At 62.0% G+C, this 16,026-nt stretch overlaps 1 protein-coding gene across 48 annotated transcripts in view; it reads right to left on the bottom strand.

The window, feature by feature from the left end:
• Window positions 1-7,786: 7,786 nt before the first annotated feature.
• Window positions 7,787-16,026, bottom strand: part of SORCS2 (sortilin related VPS10 domain containing receptor 2) — a 507,067-nt gene continuing 498,827 nt past the window's right edge. For 21 of the 48 annotated variants that reach the window (XM_084971438.1, XM_084971436.1, XM_084971472.1 and 18 more), the window contains 4 exons: window positions 15,198-15,297; window positions 14,510-14,612; window positions 12,868-13,013; window positions 7,787-10,079 (listed from right to left, as the gene is read on the bottom strand). In XM_084971438.1, the coding sequence (XP_084827564.1) occupies window positions 10,015-10,079; window positions 12,868-13,013; window positions 14,510-14,612; window positions 15,198-15,297 (414 nt within the window). In that variant the 3' untranslated portion in view covers window positions 7,787-10,014. Of the gene's footprint in view, window positions 10,080-10,345; window positions 10,420-12,867; window positions 13,014-14,509; window positions 14,613-15,197; window positions 15,298-16,026 lie in introns of all 48 variants that reach the window. The other 27 variants (XM_084971437.1, XM_084971434.1, XM_021100959.2 and 24 more) reach the window with 2 other exon arrangements.

The raw sequence follows: 16,026 nt of genomic DNA on the forward strand, positions 1-16,026 counted from the left end.
CCATGTGTGGCCACTGCCCAGGATCCGTCACCCGCCCCACAGCCCTCTGCAGACTGGCCGAGCAGCCCCAGGCACAACCACCCAGGGGCTCTCGCCCCGTGGTCGGGCAGCATCCCCTGCCTGGGATGTTTGCTTCTCAAGTGCGGCCACGGGAGGCCAGAGAGCCGTGTGCCGGCATTTCCCAGATGGGCCTGCGGGCACATCCCAGGGCCGCCTCGCCTTCCGCACCCTCGAGGCCCACACGGGCCCTGCTTGGTTTTACTGACATGAGTTGTCTCGGCGCCCAAGGAAGCTCTGCAGCAGGACCTGGAGGTTGTCTGACTGGAGCCCACCTGAAACTTGAATTTACTGCAAAGCTGTCGGTCAGGTTCGTGGGCAGCCAGCCGGCGCCCTCACGCTCAAGCCCCTTCGTCCACGGCTTCCGTGTCAGGTGCCGCCCTCGCCCCACCCCCCAGGGAACCCAAGCCCGGAGGGAGGGGCCTCCCCAAGCCTCAGGCCTGTCAGTATAGGAGTCAGGACCCCTTGGCATCATGCGAAGCTTATTTTCCTGTGTGCCCTACTGCCTCGTGGGCACATCAGTGTTCCCCGCTTAAGGCTCCTGGGCTGTTCTGACTGGCAGCCAACTTGGCCCGAGACGATGGCCAGGCTTCGATCGCTACCAAGAAGGGAAACCAGGGCCTTAGCCTGGAGCAGGTGGGCGCAGCAGTGCCCTGGGGGGACCTTTAGCGGAGGTCACCCTGGACACCGCCCCGAATCTTTGTAGGTTGTGCCCAAGGACACAGCCCACTGATGCCACGGCCGGGATTTGGACCCTGGGCTTCCAACTCCTGGCGCACAGATTGTGTGTTCCCCAAACCCAGGCTTCTGCGTTCCTCTCCAAAGCCTTTTAAAGCGGATGGTGGCTTCAATCCCACTGGGTTCCAAGGAGCCCCTTAAAACGGGCCCCGTGGGGGACGGGCCGCCAGCATCGGGCCCTGTGATAGCGTGGGTTCCCCTCCATGCTTTTAGACTTCATCAGAAAGTTCGTTTAAAGCATTAGCTTCAAAATAAGTTATTTATGTGTATATGTTTGATAAATATGGGTTTTAATTTATATCTGTACATATTAGACACACCGTGGACTTCTTGTCAGAATTCTGACAGTGATTTTGTTACGACCCAAAACTTGCCCACATGGCGGCCCGGGGATAACGGCGGGGGTGCCAGGCCGGGGGGACCCAACCTCAGCCCTCTCTCGGGGGAGTGGGACGTGGCCCACGGGGAGAGGCCAGGTTCCTAGAGCAACGTCACCCATTCCTCTGACAGAGAGTTCGGGTCACGGGGGGCCAGCCCGTGCCGGCAGCATCCTGCCCCCGCATGAGAGGGTTGTGGTGACGGGATGGATGGAGGGGCTGCCGGGAAGCTGTCACCCTCGGGGTCCCGAGGCCCTTCCCTGAGCCCCGAGGCCATCGCCAGCCTCGGGCTCCTGCTTCCAGCTCTGCTCTGTAAGCTGTCACCAGCCTTCGAGCGCCCCTCTGTTTCCGTATTTTTCTAATGTTTTCCGTTCTTTCCCCCACCTTGTGCGCAGAAACCCAGTGGTGGTCGGAGGGTGCGCGGGGCCCCCTGACATGGGCTCGGGAAGGTCTCGCTGGCACACGTGTAAAACTAGCTTTTGCCCCTCGGTTCGGGCACCTTGGCGTTGTCTAGCGCGACCTGGTCCCCGAGTTATTTTTGGCAGTTTCCCAAACCCTGCGGCTTCTCTGATGGGTTGTGGACGCGCCCCCTTTGGAAAAGTCTGTCCTCAGAAGCGTGTGTCCTGTCCCTGCAGGCCACCTGCAGAGAGGAGTTCCGGGTTAGGGTTAATCACAGCAACAGCTGGCCGTGAATTTCTGTACAGCTTTGAGGCTGGGGCAGGCGCAAGGGTTGTGGGCGAAGCTTCTTGTGGTCCCACCTTTTCTTTCCAGAAGAACAGCCATCAGCAAGCTATTGTGAAGGAAACGTCAGTTTTGCCCACCGATCTAGTTGAGCAGGCAGTGTTCTGTTTATTCACCACGTCCTGGGTCAGGAAGCTCCCCGGGCTGAGGACAGGGGTGGCGCGCTCAGGGCGGTGGCACCTCTCCAGCCAGAGAAATGGCGCAGCAGTGGCGGCTGCATCCCTGCTGGGGCCTTGCGGGCGCTGGGGGCTGACCCGCAGGTGCAGCAGGCAGGGTGCTGCTCGGCTCAGACAGAGGTCACGGCGACACTTCAATGTTAAACTGTTGTCTTCCCCCCTCTTTTTTTTTTTTTTTCTAAATTAAGTTTTTTAATAGAAAAAATAATTTCACCCATGGCAGAGATTTAAGGAAAAATTCTGTCATTCCCGTTGTCGTTGTGGCATTATCCCCCCTCCCCCATGGGCTGGGTTGATACTGTGAAATAAACTAAAAAGTAAATAACATTTTCATGCCCCCCCCACACCATCATGGAAAAAGAAAGCAGCCTTTCCGTGAGCCCCTGGCCCCAGCGGAACTAGTGTGTCACCTGTAAAGACACAGATGAGAGAGCTTCCTGCCCAGGGAACTGCTGGTCTCAGGTACCCTTCTCCAGAGCCGTGCTTCCAGCTAAGTCCCCCCAGAAAATCTTACCTGGACCGCGTACAGGTGCCCCAGGGCATTTCGCGCGGTTGCCATGGAAGAAATTTCCAGATGGGCTCCTCCGATCCTAATTCTTAGGGACCAAAGGTGTTTTTAACAAGATGATCTTTATATTTGATTTTTTTTATCGAGAAAGGAAATGGTGGCTCTACCTTGTAGCGTCAACTTTTAAATTATAGCTGTTCAGCATGAATTGACCACGGCTGTAAGTTGTAAAATGTTTTCATATTAAGAATGTAATTATTTCCTTATTGTATTTTTTAGAAACAAAAGTCATATTTAAAATTCTCTTTGAAAGAAACAGGCAAGAAACAGGAAAGATTTTTTTAAGGAAATATGTTGGCAGGGCCCGTTTTAAAAGAACTGTAAATATATTTTCACTGTGTTCCTCGATGTATTTAATCCATAAAGTAAGAAAATTTTATCCGAAGAAACTCGCATTGGCAATACGAGTTTTCAGTCCATTTGCCCGATTTTGTAGTAGCCACACTTGAATTTTCTGCTCTCTTAATGGATTTTCTTTTCTGCAGTTTCACACGGTATAGCCCGCAGACTGGCGCCCCTGGCGTGCCTCCTGTGTGTAATGTCATAACTAATAAACTCGACTCTTCCAAGCCTGCCTCCGCGTCTTGACCTGCTGGGTTTGCGGGCAGCGGGGGAGGGACTCCCTGAATGGAGGCGGTTTGCCAAGTGGGGGAGGGGTGTCAAGAGGATCAGAGCGGGGCTCACGCTTTGTTTCCTTGGCTAGAATCTAGAATCCCCTTTTGTGAAAGAAACACCGTGGTTTTAGTTTTTATTTTCTTTGGCCACACCCACAGCATGTGGAAGTTCCCAGGCCAGGAATTGCACCCGAGCCGCAGCTGGATCCCTAACCTACTGAGCCACCAGGGAGCTCCCAGAAACATAGTGGTTTTGTTTGTTTGAATGGCCACCCCCACGGCATATGGAAGTTCTCAGGCCAGGGATTGAATCCACCCTACAACTAGGCAGCAGCTACGGCCGTGCTGGATCCTTTAACCCGCTGCCCTGGGCCAGGGACTGAACCTGTGCCTCCACAGCAACCCAAGCCACTGCTTGGATTCTTAACCCACTGTGCCACAGGGGATCTCCCACAGTGTTTTTAAAAAGTGGCTTTTAGTCCCCGGACCTGAATATTCAAGTCCAGGAGCGTCTGTGCTCCTGCTGCGGGCTGCCAGGTCTGTGCCCGGGGCAGAAACAGGAACAACGCTTGCTCCAGCCAAGGACGCAGACCTGTAAACAGGTAACACTGAGTGTGGGACTGTATGAAGAATTCCAGAACCATAGGAGAAAGAGAAGCTGCCCTGGGGCAGTTGGTGGAGTTTGTGGTGTGTGGGCATCTGAGCTAGGTCATGGTGTTTCAATAGGAGTTCGCCAGGGAGAGAGGAGCAAAGGGTGGAGGGTGAGAGCTGAACCCTCTGGGGCAAAGGTGGATCTGGAAGAGCAGGCTGGCTCAGACCTGAGGCCTCCCATCTGCAGAGAAGGCGTCCAGGGCTTCTCGTGAGATGGCCAGATTTCTGGTTTTAGAAAGACCACTTCCGGGGGGGAGGGTGGGGGGGTCAGAGTGGAGACCCCGGAAACCGTGTCCATGTTGGGCCGCGGTGCCTGGAGCAGAAAGGCCCCTGCAGGTGCACACACCCACCTGAGGGCTGATGGAGGAGCCCGAGGGGCTGGCCCTGCTCCTCAGGCCGAGGCTTGAGCCACTGGCCGACCTGTCACCTAAGACACGGGGAAGCGGAGCTTGGCCAGAGTGGCTTGGGTCCCGCTGTGTGGACACCCTCAGGACCTCTCATCACAAGCAGGGTGGCCAGGTCTGATGGCGGGAGGCGTGGTCTGAGTCTCTGGGGTGACTTGGGGACATTTAGGTGACGCATTACTCACCTAGACCCACCTTTGAGAGGCTGAGGCCCAGGGGACTGGGTGGGGGCCGCTTCCTCCTCCTCCTCCTCTCCCTGGGGTGGGGTGGGGTACATCCCAGATAACAAGCCCCCCCCCATTGCCAGAAGGAAGCACGCCCTGGAGTGGGAGGTGAGATCGGTCCCCCAGGCCGCCTCAGATCAGCCGCAGGCTCTCGGCTTGCCTTGCCGCCCCTAAGAAATCCATGAGGGGTGGTCCGCCAGCCCCGCGGCAGCTGTCCAATGGCCGGACATTCATCTCAGCGCGGGGCCGGTTAAGCTGAAATCGACCTCACTTTACTAGATGCTCCCCCTTGGGCCCTGAACCTGAACCACAGCCCGGTGGGCTGCCCCGTGGAAAGGGGGTGCCTCTTTAATGTCTCTTACAACGTAGCCAAAGGACCCCAGAGCTCTTGGGTTTGCATTTTAAAACCACGGAGATGACTCGGGGATATTCCTCATGTGAGTTACAATTTGGGGAGCAGGTGACACGAACCCCCACCTCATAAATCAGGAGCCCGGCCCTTTAACCAGAAACAGGGAAAACATCAGCCGATGTCTGCGAACCAGAAATTTTACGATGGGAACTTCATCAATTTTATGATGCTGTTAAAAATGGCTGTCTTTCCACACGAAGGGGCCAATTAGTCAAAAAAAAAAAAAAAAAAAAAAAAAAAGAAGGAGGAGTTCCCGTCGTGGCGCAGCGGAAACAAATCCGACTAGGAGCCATGAGGTTGCGGGTTCGATCCCTGGCCTCGCTCAGTGGGTTAAGGATCCAGCGTTGCCGCGACCTGTGGTGTAGGTTGCAGATGCGGCTCGGATCCCGAGTTGCTGTGGCTGTGGCGTAGGCCGGCGGCTACAGCTCCAATCTGACCCCTCTCCTTGGAACCTCCACAAGCCTTGGGTGCGGCCTTAGAAAAAGGCAAAGGGGAGGGGGTGCAGGAAACACGGCAGGGGTAAGGACATGGTGAGGTGGGTCGAGGGTACTCGCCTCCGACCTGGGGGGCCAGCTGGAGCTGGTCCTGGACCCTGTGAGGCCACTCTGTCCTAGGAGCAGCCCCAGGGGCAGGTGGTCAGTGCAGAGCTGAGAGCTGGCCTGAAAATATTCCGACAGCCCATCCTGCGCCCGCTCGCCCTGCCTCACCCCTCCTTCCTGGGAAAACCACAGCAGAGGCTCTCGCCCCATCTCCCCCTCCCTCCGCCTCCTGACCAGCCCTGGTGCTTCCCCCTGTGGCCCAGCCTGGCATCACAGGGTGGGTGGCACGGCCCCTCCTCTTGGGAACAGGGAATGTGACAAACGTACCTGTCGAGCGGTAATTGTCCCCTGATTTATCAGCCCCCCCCCATCCTGGGTAACAGTAAGGCCTACGGTTTAAACCACACTGGTCCCGTGGAAAGGGCGGCCAGAGCGCTGGGTCTGCTCACACATGAAGTGACCGGAGACCACCCACCCACGAACCACCCAGCAGCACCCAGCTGACGCTAACAGGGCAGAGGCCCTCCTCTCTGCGGGTTGTCCTTGCAGCGGGATAAACACGGCCATTTTCCTCAACTGATCATTCATTCATCTCTTCATTTGCGGTTTATTCTTGAACACCCACTGTGCTTGGGGCGCTGGAGACACGATAGCAAACACTGGTGTCAGCGCCCACCCCTCCCTGCAGCGGGCGACAGACATGCACCTGACCCAGGCGCCCTCACTAACAAGCACATGGAGGTAAAGGCCGTGAAGTGGGGCCCCCGCTTCTGGCTGGGACAGAGCAGATCACAGGACACAGGGAGATGTCCCCGGGGTGGGGAGACAGACAGACGCTGGAGGGGCCTTGCTGGGCCCACCACGCCCCCACATCCCGCGCCTCCTGGACACTCCTGGGACAGTCCTGCACCGCAGAGAGGGGGTTGCTGGGACAGGGGGTGCACTTGAAAACCTCTGTGGTGGCTGCTTCTGGCAAATCTAAGCTAAGAATAGGAGCTGCCACCCCTGCACTTGGGTCCCTGAGTTCCCGGGGGTGAGGGGACCCTGGAGCAGCAGAGCCCCGGTGAGGCCCTCCGGCTAAACGCCCACCTCGGCGGAAGAGACCACACGCCCTCTGGACCTGGAGCGTCAAGGCCGACTTGAGTCCCGACGACGGGACCGTTGCTACCTCCCAGACCTGGAGGGTCACACGGCCGGAGCCCCTGGGGTCCAGGGAGGCGCACCCCCAAGGCCCAGTGCCCGCCAGGCTGTGTGGCGCGCATTTCCGCTGAAACCTCAGCACAGGCTGCTGTGGGGCGAGACCGGGCCAGGAGGAAGCCCTCACACTTGGGGGACACTGCCTCCCAAGGCAAATTCCGGGGGGTTCCTGGTGCCACCGAGGCCCCAGGCCAGAGCAGGGCTGGCAGGGCTCAGGTTCTTGGTGGAGCTCCAGCCCCTGCCTGTGTCCCAGTGGGTCTGATGCGACGGTGCGCCCAGTTCCTGAGTTTGCGGGGGGATCACAGCCTTGGCAATGGGAAGAAGCCCCTCTCGGTTTTCAGCCCAGACAGATTCCACGGGTGGAAAGCCTCTGAAAAGCCCTCCTAAAGCAGCAAACAGCGGCCCCGTGTCGCTAGAGAGATCGCTCACTGCTGGCCTCCGGTGCAAGGGTTGGTTGGGGTCCCTGGACACTGCCTTCTCCTCCCTGTTGGATCCGGTTGTCATCGTCAACTTCCCCACCGGCCTGGGGTCTCCTTCAGGGCCCAGGGCTTTGCCTCGGTCCCTCACGGCCCCAGCCCAGGACCCGGGACCCGTTCCAAAGGGCACAAGATGTGGCAGGAAGTTTCTGAGGACGTTAACGCTGAACTCCACATGCTATGGTCGAGAAGGAGGGGGTGTGAGTGTGTGTGTGTGAGTGTGTGTGTGTGTGCATGCGTGCCTGCGGCGGCAGGTGGGGGTGATCTGACCACACCAAGGTGTTTCCTATCAGCTCCTGGCCCCTCAAAGACAAGCGGACGGCATTTCAGGGGTAAAGAGGTTCCGTCCGGCTGGGGTGCACCTGCCAGGCCCCGGACCCTCGGCCTCTGCACCTCATGTGGCAAATGAGCCCCTCGGGGGGCCTTCGGGGGGAAGCGAGGGACCTGTGTATGAGGACGTGGTGACATCCCTGCTTTGCGGGTGGCCTGTCCCGGACCCAGTGCCCCAGACCCATGGCACCTCCCCTGGAAGTGCCGGGTCCTGGCACCGCCATCCTGGGGCCCGCGCGGGTGTTTAGGGAAAGGTGGACAAAGCTCCATTATAAGGCAAAGGCTGATCATTTCCGTTTAATCTTTGTTAAAAGCATCACAAACGATTTATTGATTTTTAAAAAGGAAAAATAAGAAAGACTTGATCGCATCTCTGTTATGTGCATATACAAAGGGTGGGCTCGACCCGCTGCGTGAAACGTCAGCTCCCACAGCAGGCCCTGTCCCCCGATAGGAAGACGCTCCAGCGGAGAACCAGATGAATCCGCAGACCTACGTGCCAGCTACGCGGTTACGGGCGGAGAAGCTCACGGTTACTGATGCCAACTCATTCCCAGGTTCTTGGGTCCAACACCCCAAGTGCTCTTGACAGAAATAGTAACACAAAATATGAGAAAAACACAAATAGCTGAGGGCGAACTCTACCCAAACAGCGAGAGGACGCAACTGAGGGTCCGGGGGTCAAAGGGGTCGCCCCGCACAGGCACCGGTGAGCCGAGGGGCCATGTCCAGGGGACGCCTTGGACCTGGGCGGTGCCGACCGGTGCTGACCTGAGTGTGACGCTCTCAGGACGGGCTGGGTGGGGCGCTGGCAGGACACAGGGCTCCCTAAGGGGTCTTTGGAGACTGCAGGTGGGCGGGGGGAGCAAAGTCAGGAGAACCCTCTTCCCACACAAATCCCGCCCTGCCAGCTCCAGCCCCGGGTCCCCCACCCCGCCCTTCCCCTGGGAGGGTCTTGAGGACCCCACGCGGTGGGGGCGGGGGTCCAGCCAGTGGGCGCACAGGGTGGCGAGAGGGACCCCTCTCCCCACCTGCCCTGGTGACCTGCAGTGACCCCTTGCAAGCTGGTCTCAGAGTTGGTCTGAGTCCCCATTTGTGACCCAATGGGCTGGACTCCAGGGACACCCCCCCAAGACTGAGGGTCTCCCGCGCATGGTAGTAGCCCTTCTGGGCTCGATGGTTTGTTTACCTGTGGGGCTCCCTCCCCCAGGCCACATTTCCTTCATCGAGTGGGTCATCAGCCCCCTCCCCCCGGCTTCATTCTGGAATCACTACGGCCAGTGAGTCCCCAGCCGAGGCTCTGGGGTCCCCACCGCGCGCCCAGCCTGGGGGAAGGAGGGGGAGACTGATTTCGTTTCAAGGCCAAAGGTGAACATCCGCCCCGTATAGTCCTAACATCCCTGATTCTAGGCGTCTCTGAGTGAGGGAATTCACGCCGCACAGGCAGCGGGGCGGCTCCTGGGGCATCTCTGCTGCCATCTTGCTGTGTGACCTTGGGAAAGCCACTCCCTCTCTGAGCCTCAGCCTCTCCATCTTCAGAGAAGGGCCACACTGCTTGGCGGCCCTGCCGGCTCTATGGTCCTAAACCTCTCCCGTTCCTGGGCTTCTGCGCGGGTCCCTCCGGGGACCCCTTGCGAGGGCGCCGCCTGCTGGCTGCCTGTGGAAGGGCAGGCACTGAATACCCTGGACCCGGTGGGCGCCCCAGTCTGGGAAAGCCAAGGAGAGCTTCGCCTTGTGGCCCCAGGGAGAGAAGGCTGCCAGGAAAATCAGGGGGCAGCCCTGGGCATTCTGGAAAGGGGTTCCCAAGAAAGGGGCTGCTGCCTGGCAGTGGAAATAGGAAGTTGAACAAGCCCACCCCCCAAACGCAAACAGCTACCTGGAGAGGTATTTACAATAACCGCAGATTAAAAAGAAGGACAGTGGGAGCCACGGAGGGCGGCGTCGGGAGGGCCTCAGTAGGCTTTCCGGATTCTGGAGGGGGTGGATGCCTCCGCAGAGGGACGGCCGAGGGGGCAGGAGCTGCCTTCCTGGAGGTCGTGAGGAGGAAAGCAGGGCTCGGCTCCCTCTGCAGGGCAGGCCCGCGGTGCAGGTGACCTGGCAGGTCTGAGAGCGGGCAGCCCGGCAGGCTCGCCTCCCATGGTCCAGAGGGCACCGGCCTCGGCCTCGAGAAGTCAGGCCTCAGCTGGGGTGACGAGGTGCGGGCAGCCACGCTGGGTCCGGCGGCAGAGAAGCGCTGGGCGTCAGGGGACAGATACAGCGGGTGGTGCCGTGGGCCTGGTGTCCAGAGAGGCGGGAGCCGGCAGGTCCTCTGGGCGTCCGTGGGCCAGGTGGGCTGGAACTGGACAGAGGGGCACCTGTGGCCTCGGCGGGCAGGGCTGGAGGAGGTGGCTTTCCCGAGGTCTCTGGGGGGAGGCGGGTCCCTGCCCTGGTGCCGGTGGCGTGGGTGGTCCTGTGCCCTCCGCGGGGGACGAAGTGACGGAGAGGAGAGCCCTGGGCGCGGCCCGGCGGCCTCAGCTCGCCAGGTAGCTGTGCATTTCGCGGGAGTTGATGCTCAGGACCACGCCGGAGTGCGTCCCTGGAAGCGGAGACGGTGTGAGCGCAGCCGGGGGCGGGGGCGGGGGACTGGCGCGCGGGGCAGGGTGGCCTCAGCCGACGTGAGGGGCATCCCGGCTTCCTTCAGCCCTGCGGGTCGTGCCCGGACGCGGGTGCGGAGGCGGTGGGGTCTCTGGGTTTCCTAGGGGTGGTGACTGAGGGGGGTCTCCCGGTGCCGTCACAAGCAGTGGACGCAGAGGGCCCCTGGGGTGAGGCCGCGGCCCGCCGCCACCCACCGCACCCACTGACCTGCAGCGGGCCGACCCCGGGCATCGGCAGCAGGGGGATGTAGGAGGGGCTTTGTCCCCCCCTGGCAGGGGGCACTGCAGGGCGCGGCGAGGCCGGGGAGGCGGCAGGAGAGAGAAGGGCACAGTGCCGGTCAGAAAGGGGTTGGCTGGTGCTCCTGGGTGGGGCTGCGTTCTGAGACCAGGGCCCGAGGCGTGGGCAGCGGGAGGAGCTGGGGCGGGCGGCCCGGAGCCCCCCACCCGCGGTACAGATCCCAGGAAGCGGCAGGGGGCTTCGGCAGGGCTGCCTGGGTCACCGGGTCGGGAGCCCACAGGCTGGCTGAGACCTCACCAAGGCCCGTCACGTCTTGGCCTCGGGTTGGTCCTCTGTCACTGGGGGAGACTAACAGTGCCCTCCTTAAAGGACTGTGGGGGACCCGGGCGGGAACTGCACTCGAGGGCCTGGCGCGCTAAGCGCCCTGCGGAGACACTCCGTCGGCGTTACACTCTCATTGCTCGGCCCTTGCCCTCCCTGGATGCCCACCCCTCTGTCCAAGATTGGGAGCCCGGGTCGGCTCGGAGCCTCTGCTGCCACCTCTCAGCTGGGGGCTGGGTCGCCCGGAGGCAGCGTGGGGCTCCCAAGGCTCCGACCCTCACGGCCCAGGGCGGTGGAGAGAGGGCAGTGGGCCCTTTGGGGGTGCGCGGGGAGCCGGGCCCCACCTGGGGCTGCGGCATGGCAGGGGGTGGGGGGCTCCATCAGCTAAGTGACCCTGGAGTGGGGTGACTGCCGTGAACCTGAGCTGTCCTGTTTCAGACGGACACGTGGCCTGGCCTGGAGCAAGGGCCCGGGAAATCCGAGGGGCAGTTACCAGGTCCCAGAAGCTGCTGACACTGCTCCCTGAGGACCCCAGCCAGGCTGGTGGGTGTGGGTGGCGATGGGGCCGCTCTGCCAGCCGTCGGGGACCCCCGAGGTCGGGGAGCTTGGGGAAGGGTGGGGGTCAGGTCCTGACCCCTCTGGGGAGAGACTGAGGGACAGGGCTTTGAGGTCCAGCCAGCCTGGGTTTGGACTCAAGGTCAGCCACTTGTCCGCTGTGCCGCCTGGGTGAGTGAGTGGTGTCACCTCCCCGAGCCTCACCTCCAGTCATTGCCAAGATGAGGACAGGGATTTACACCCTCACGGTCCCAGGGGCACAACAGATACAGGGGTGAAGGGGCAAAAGGGCAGTGACAGCACAGCACATGACGGGGACAAGAGGCTGGCGCGCCCTCCTGCCACACTCTGCTCTGGGGACCTCACAGCACCAAGCGGTGGGTGGTTGCTGGGTACAAGCTGCAGAGTGCCAGGTAAGGAGGGGAGAGGGCTGTCCTGGGGGCTGAATTCCAGCCCCTCCCCACCAGCCGAGTGGCCCTGGGCCAGGACAGTCCATCTCTGAGCCCTGAGGTCCTCACCCCTGACAAGGAGCCACCTCCAGGCTGCGGAGGTGAGAGCGCAGGCACCACTGGCTGAAGCCCGGCTCCTGCTCTTCCAGTGGGAGAGCGCTCACCACGCAGCAGGAGGCTCCAAGCCTCCGGTGGGTCCCAGGGCTCCCGGGCCGCAGGCTCCCCAGCGGACCTGGGCCTGTGCCATCCTGTCATGCTATGTCCCCCCCACAATGGACAGACCTTGTGGTCACCTCGACCAACAGAGCCAGCAGCAAGGCGGAGGCGGTGCCGCTGCCCGACTGTCCCCTCTCTGTTCGCCGGCCACACAGAGGTCACAGGCAGGTGTGGCTTAGCTGCCAGGCATCTGAGTGCGGAAGCTTTGGGAGAGAGGCTTCTGCCCAGCCCTCGACCGCAGCCTCATGACAGACCCCGGCAGAGAACCAGCCCTCAACCCAGACCCACACCAGGAGGTGTGGTCATGGTGTCACCTGAGCTGGCGGGAGCCAAGGAGATCACAGGACAGAAACGCTTTTTTTTTTTTTCCCTTTTTTTGGGTCTTTTTGCCATTTCTTGGGCTGCTCCCACAGCATATGGAGGTTCCCAGGCTAGGGGTCGAATCAGAGCTGTAGCCACAGGCCTACCCCAGAGCCACAGCAACGCGGGATCCGAGCCGCATCTGCAACCTACACCACAGCTCACAGCAATGCCGGATCCTTAACCCACTGAGCGAGGGAAGGGACCGAACCCGCAACCTCATGGTTCCTGGTCGGATTTGTTAACCACTGCGCCACGACGGGAACTCCAGGACAGAAACGCCTTGTAAACTGTGAAGTGCTGCGTGCAGATGGTTACGCCCATGTGCACAAAGCTCGGGAAGTTATCATTTCCAGTGACGGGAGGGCTGGGATCATGCCGGGGGGGCCTGTGGGGAGAGGCCCCCAACGTCCGAGAACAGAGTCAGCTTCGCGGTGGAAGCCCAGGGGGCTGGATGGGCGCAGAGGGGCTACAGGGAGTGGGGTCTGGCGTCCAGTCTGCTTTAGTCCTACGGGCAGCCTGGCGGCTCCTGCCATCACCGAGGCGGCTGGGGGACCCACGGAAGGGGGAGAGGTTGGGGGCGGGCGTTACCTAGAGTCTGTGGGTGCAGCTCACCATCTATAAACTCCTCGCCCTGGAGGGCGCTCTGCACGCCCTGGCTGTGGCTCACGGGGCTCGTCATCTCCTGCTCCTTCTCGTTGTGCATCTGCGCGTACACCGTCCTGCCCGGGCGTTTCCTGGGGGGCAGCGGAGGAGGCTCAGGGCTCCGCCCAGGACACCCCCCCGCCAGAAGCCCCCAGCGGGGTCCCGGGCCAGCCCCTCTGGGCGGTGCTGACACCTCTCTCAGGCTCTGCTCCAAACCACCTCCTCCAAGAAGCCCTCCCTCCTGTGAGCTCCCGGGTCCTGGGTTTCCCTCTGCCCTGGCACGCAGGGTGCTCTCTGCCCACCTCCCCTGAGGGGTGCTGCAGGAGAGGGTCTTTTATTCTCTTTCATGTCCCCGTCACCCGGCCCCTCTGGGCTCGGGCCAGGCTGGTGGGTGTGCGCTCCCATGTGGTGGCTCTGAGAAGGGCCTGCTGAGGGCTCTGGGGCAGTGCCACCCTCACGTTGCTGCCCCTCCAGGGGCAGAGGGAGAGGAGAGCAAGTGCCCAGCCCCTCTGCCTTAGCCAGGACTGGGCTTGGGGCCCCTGGGCCAGGCACTTTCACGTTTGATGTCCCAGGTCACTGGAGCCAAACCCAAAAGGCCCCATGGTCCCATTTTACAGATGAGGAACCGAGCCCCAGTGGGAGAGCAGGCTCCCCGAACGCTGACAGTCCTCTGGACATGTTTAGATGGCGGGGGCATAACCAGACCCAGGCAGGCTGGGCCACGGACTGGCCCCAGGGGCTGTAGCGCTTGGTGGCTGTGAGCTTCTGAGACTTAGGGACCGTTGAGGACGCAGCCGGGCCCAGCCCACGCTGACGGCTGCACCAGCCCCGAGAGCCCAGCTCCCTGGGCTCCACAGGCTGTGCCAGAGCTTGAAGCCTCCGGACAAACGAGGCATTTCTGGGGCTCCCGCCTGCTCTGCTTTTCTCCCCAGGCAGACCCGGGGCTCTGGGGAACCAGCCTTGCCCCCAGAACTGTGCCCACTGTTTCCACGGCAACTGCTCAGGGCGTGATTAATTCAGTCCCAAGCCCTGGGCGTGCCGGGCACCAGGGCGGCTGCTTAGACCTCTCTCTGGGGCACGTCCTGAGCCCGACTCCAGGTCCTCCCCTTCCCCCTCCCTCCCCATCCTCGGGGGACGGGGCGGCAGGCTCCCTCGGGACCCTGTAGGCTGCGGGGGATAAACCTGGAGCCTTTTGTGGGAATCCGCCCTCAGGGGCCAAAGCGATTTAGAGACAGAAAGTCTGCCCTTTTCCCGCCCCCAGCCTGCCAGGCCTGCCTTCTGCTCCCCAGGCAACTTCTGCCACCCTGCAGTTCTCAGGTGCCCCCGAGAAGCCCAGGGGGCATCTGTGCCCAAACTGAGGTCCAAGGGGAAAGAGGAAGGGACGCGCGTCCACTCCCGACTCAGCCGTCGCCTCGGCCACGGCTGACTGGGCGGTGGCGTCTGACCCCTTCCCTCCTTGGGCTTCTTGGGACCCACGCCGGGTGAGGGGTGAGTGCCCCTGAGCGGGGAAGGCGCCCCAGGCCCCCCCGCCCCCCACCTCCTGCCCCCCCCGCCCCCCCATCCCCCACCCCCACCCCCGCGGCCTTGCCTTTTGAACTTGTAGAGGATGAAGGCGCCCACGGCGAAGAGCCCGATGACGAAGAGAACCGCCACGGCCCAGTAGCCGCCGCCGCCTCCCAGCCTCGGAGAATCTGCACCAAAGTGGCCGGTGAGCGGCGGCGGGGGCACCGGCCAGCCCCCACTCCACCCCCCCGCCCGCCTGGGCCCCTCCGGCCTCCTCGGATGGGAGGGAGGACGCTTTGCATCGGGCAGGTTCTCCAGGGGTGGGTGTGGCTGAGAGGCGGGCAGGCCATGCAGGACCTGGGGCCGCATTCTGCAGCCTCGGCCTTGGAGGAGCTGCCCCCCCACCCCCGTGCCCTGGACCCCCCCCTGGGGTCAATCCGAGCCCTGGTCCTTCCTCCCAGAAAGCGGACAGAATTCCTCCGTCCAGTTTATGTTGATGGGGCACTTTGGCTTCTGTAAAGATTCTTGCTCCCCAAAATCCAAAGGTGGGGGCAGAGATCATCTGAGACCCTAAATATCGACAGGAATTAAAGCAAGAGCTCCACGCCCCATCTGCCCAGAGGACGGTGAGGCCTTGGGTCTGCCCGGGTTGTGATGAGGGGACCCCTCAGCCAGCAGGAGCGTGTGGGCAGGGGCGGGGCCCTCTGTCGCCCCCACAGTGACGAGCATCGCTGGAGGCGCCCCTGGGGGGCGGGGCCAGGCCAGCCTCTCACCTGTGTCCTCGTCCCTCATGGCCACCAGGACCCGGACCCCGCCTCGCAGGAGGAAGCTGATCTTCTGTGCGCTCAGCACCTGCCGGATGGCCATGAGCCTCTGAAAGCACAGAACGGGGTGAGGGGCCCTCGGGGACCCAGCAGAGGGAGCGGGAGAGCCGGGCAGACGTCCGCCTGACCCTGCGGAGCCGCGAGCCCCTGACTCTCCTGGCCGTAAAGTGGGCACATTAGCCACCAGCCGACTCTCACCAAGATCCCGTCATGGGACACGAGGTGACCCAGGCGTGGCCCTGCCTCCAGAAAGCCCTGGATTTAGTTGTGACCGTGGAGGGCAGTAGAGTTGGGGAAACCCAGGGACACTCCAGGAGCCCCCCGCCTCACCCGCCAAAGGAATCAGGGGAGGCCTCTTGGAGGTGGAAGAGCAAGAAGAAGGCGAGACGGGGACGGAACAGGTGACCTGGGGGGCAAGTGACCCCACACCTGAGGCAGGGAAATCGCAGGAGATGTTGCTGGGTCATGGGGTGCGGGTGGGGACAGCTGGCCTCTTGGGCGCCCCGCTGGTTTGGCAATTCTCAGGCGGGGGGGTTTCCTGCTGTTCGGAAGGGGACAATCAGCCCACACGCTGTCAGGGGTCACCCCTGTGGGCAGGGGGGTGCAGAGGTGCCAGGGAAGGAGGCTCCCAGGGATGGCATCCCCGTGGCTCCCCTCCTGGGCCCCGGGGAGGAAGTTCCCTGGGGACCTGGCCAGGTGCCTCCCAGAACTCGAGGCTGGCTCCCTGCTCACGGAACAAGGGTCGCGAGTCGGGCTGTGTAAGCAACGAGCCCACAGC

The sequence above is a fragment of the Sus scrofa genome, chromosome 8, assembly GCF_054392235.1.
Source record: "Sus scrofa isolate SSC_HxYL_T2T_F1_AM1 chromosome 8, Sscrofa_HxYL_maternal_Yorkshire_Landrace_v2.0, whole genome shotgun sequence".
Lineage (NCBI taxonomy): Eukaryota > Metazoa > Chordata > Mammalia > Artiodactyla > Suidae > Sus > Sus scrofa.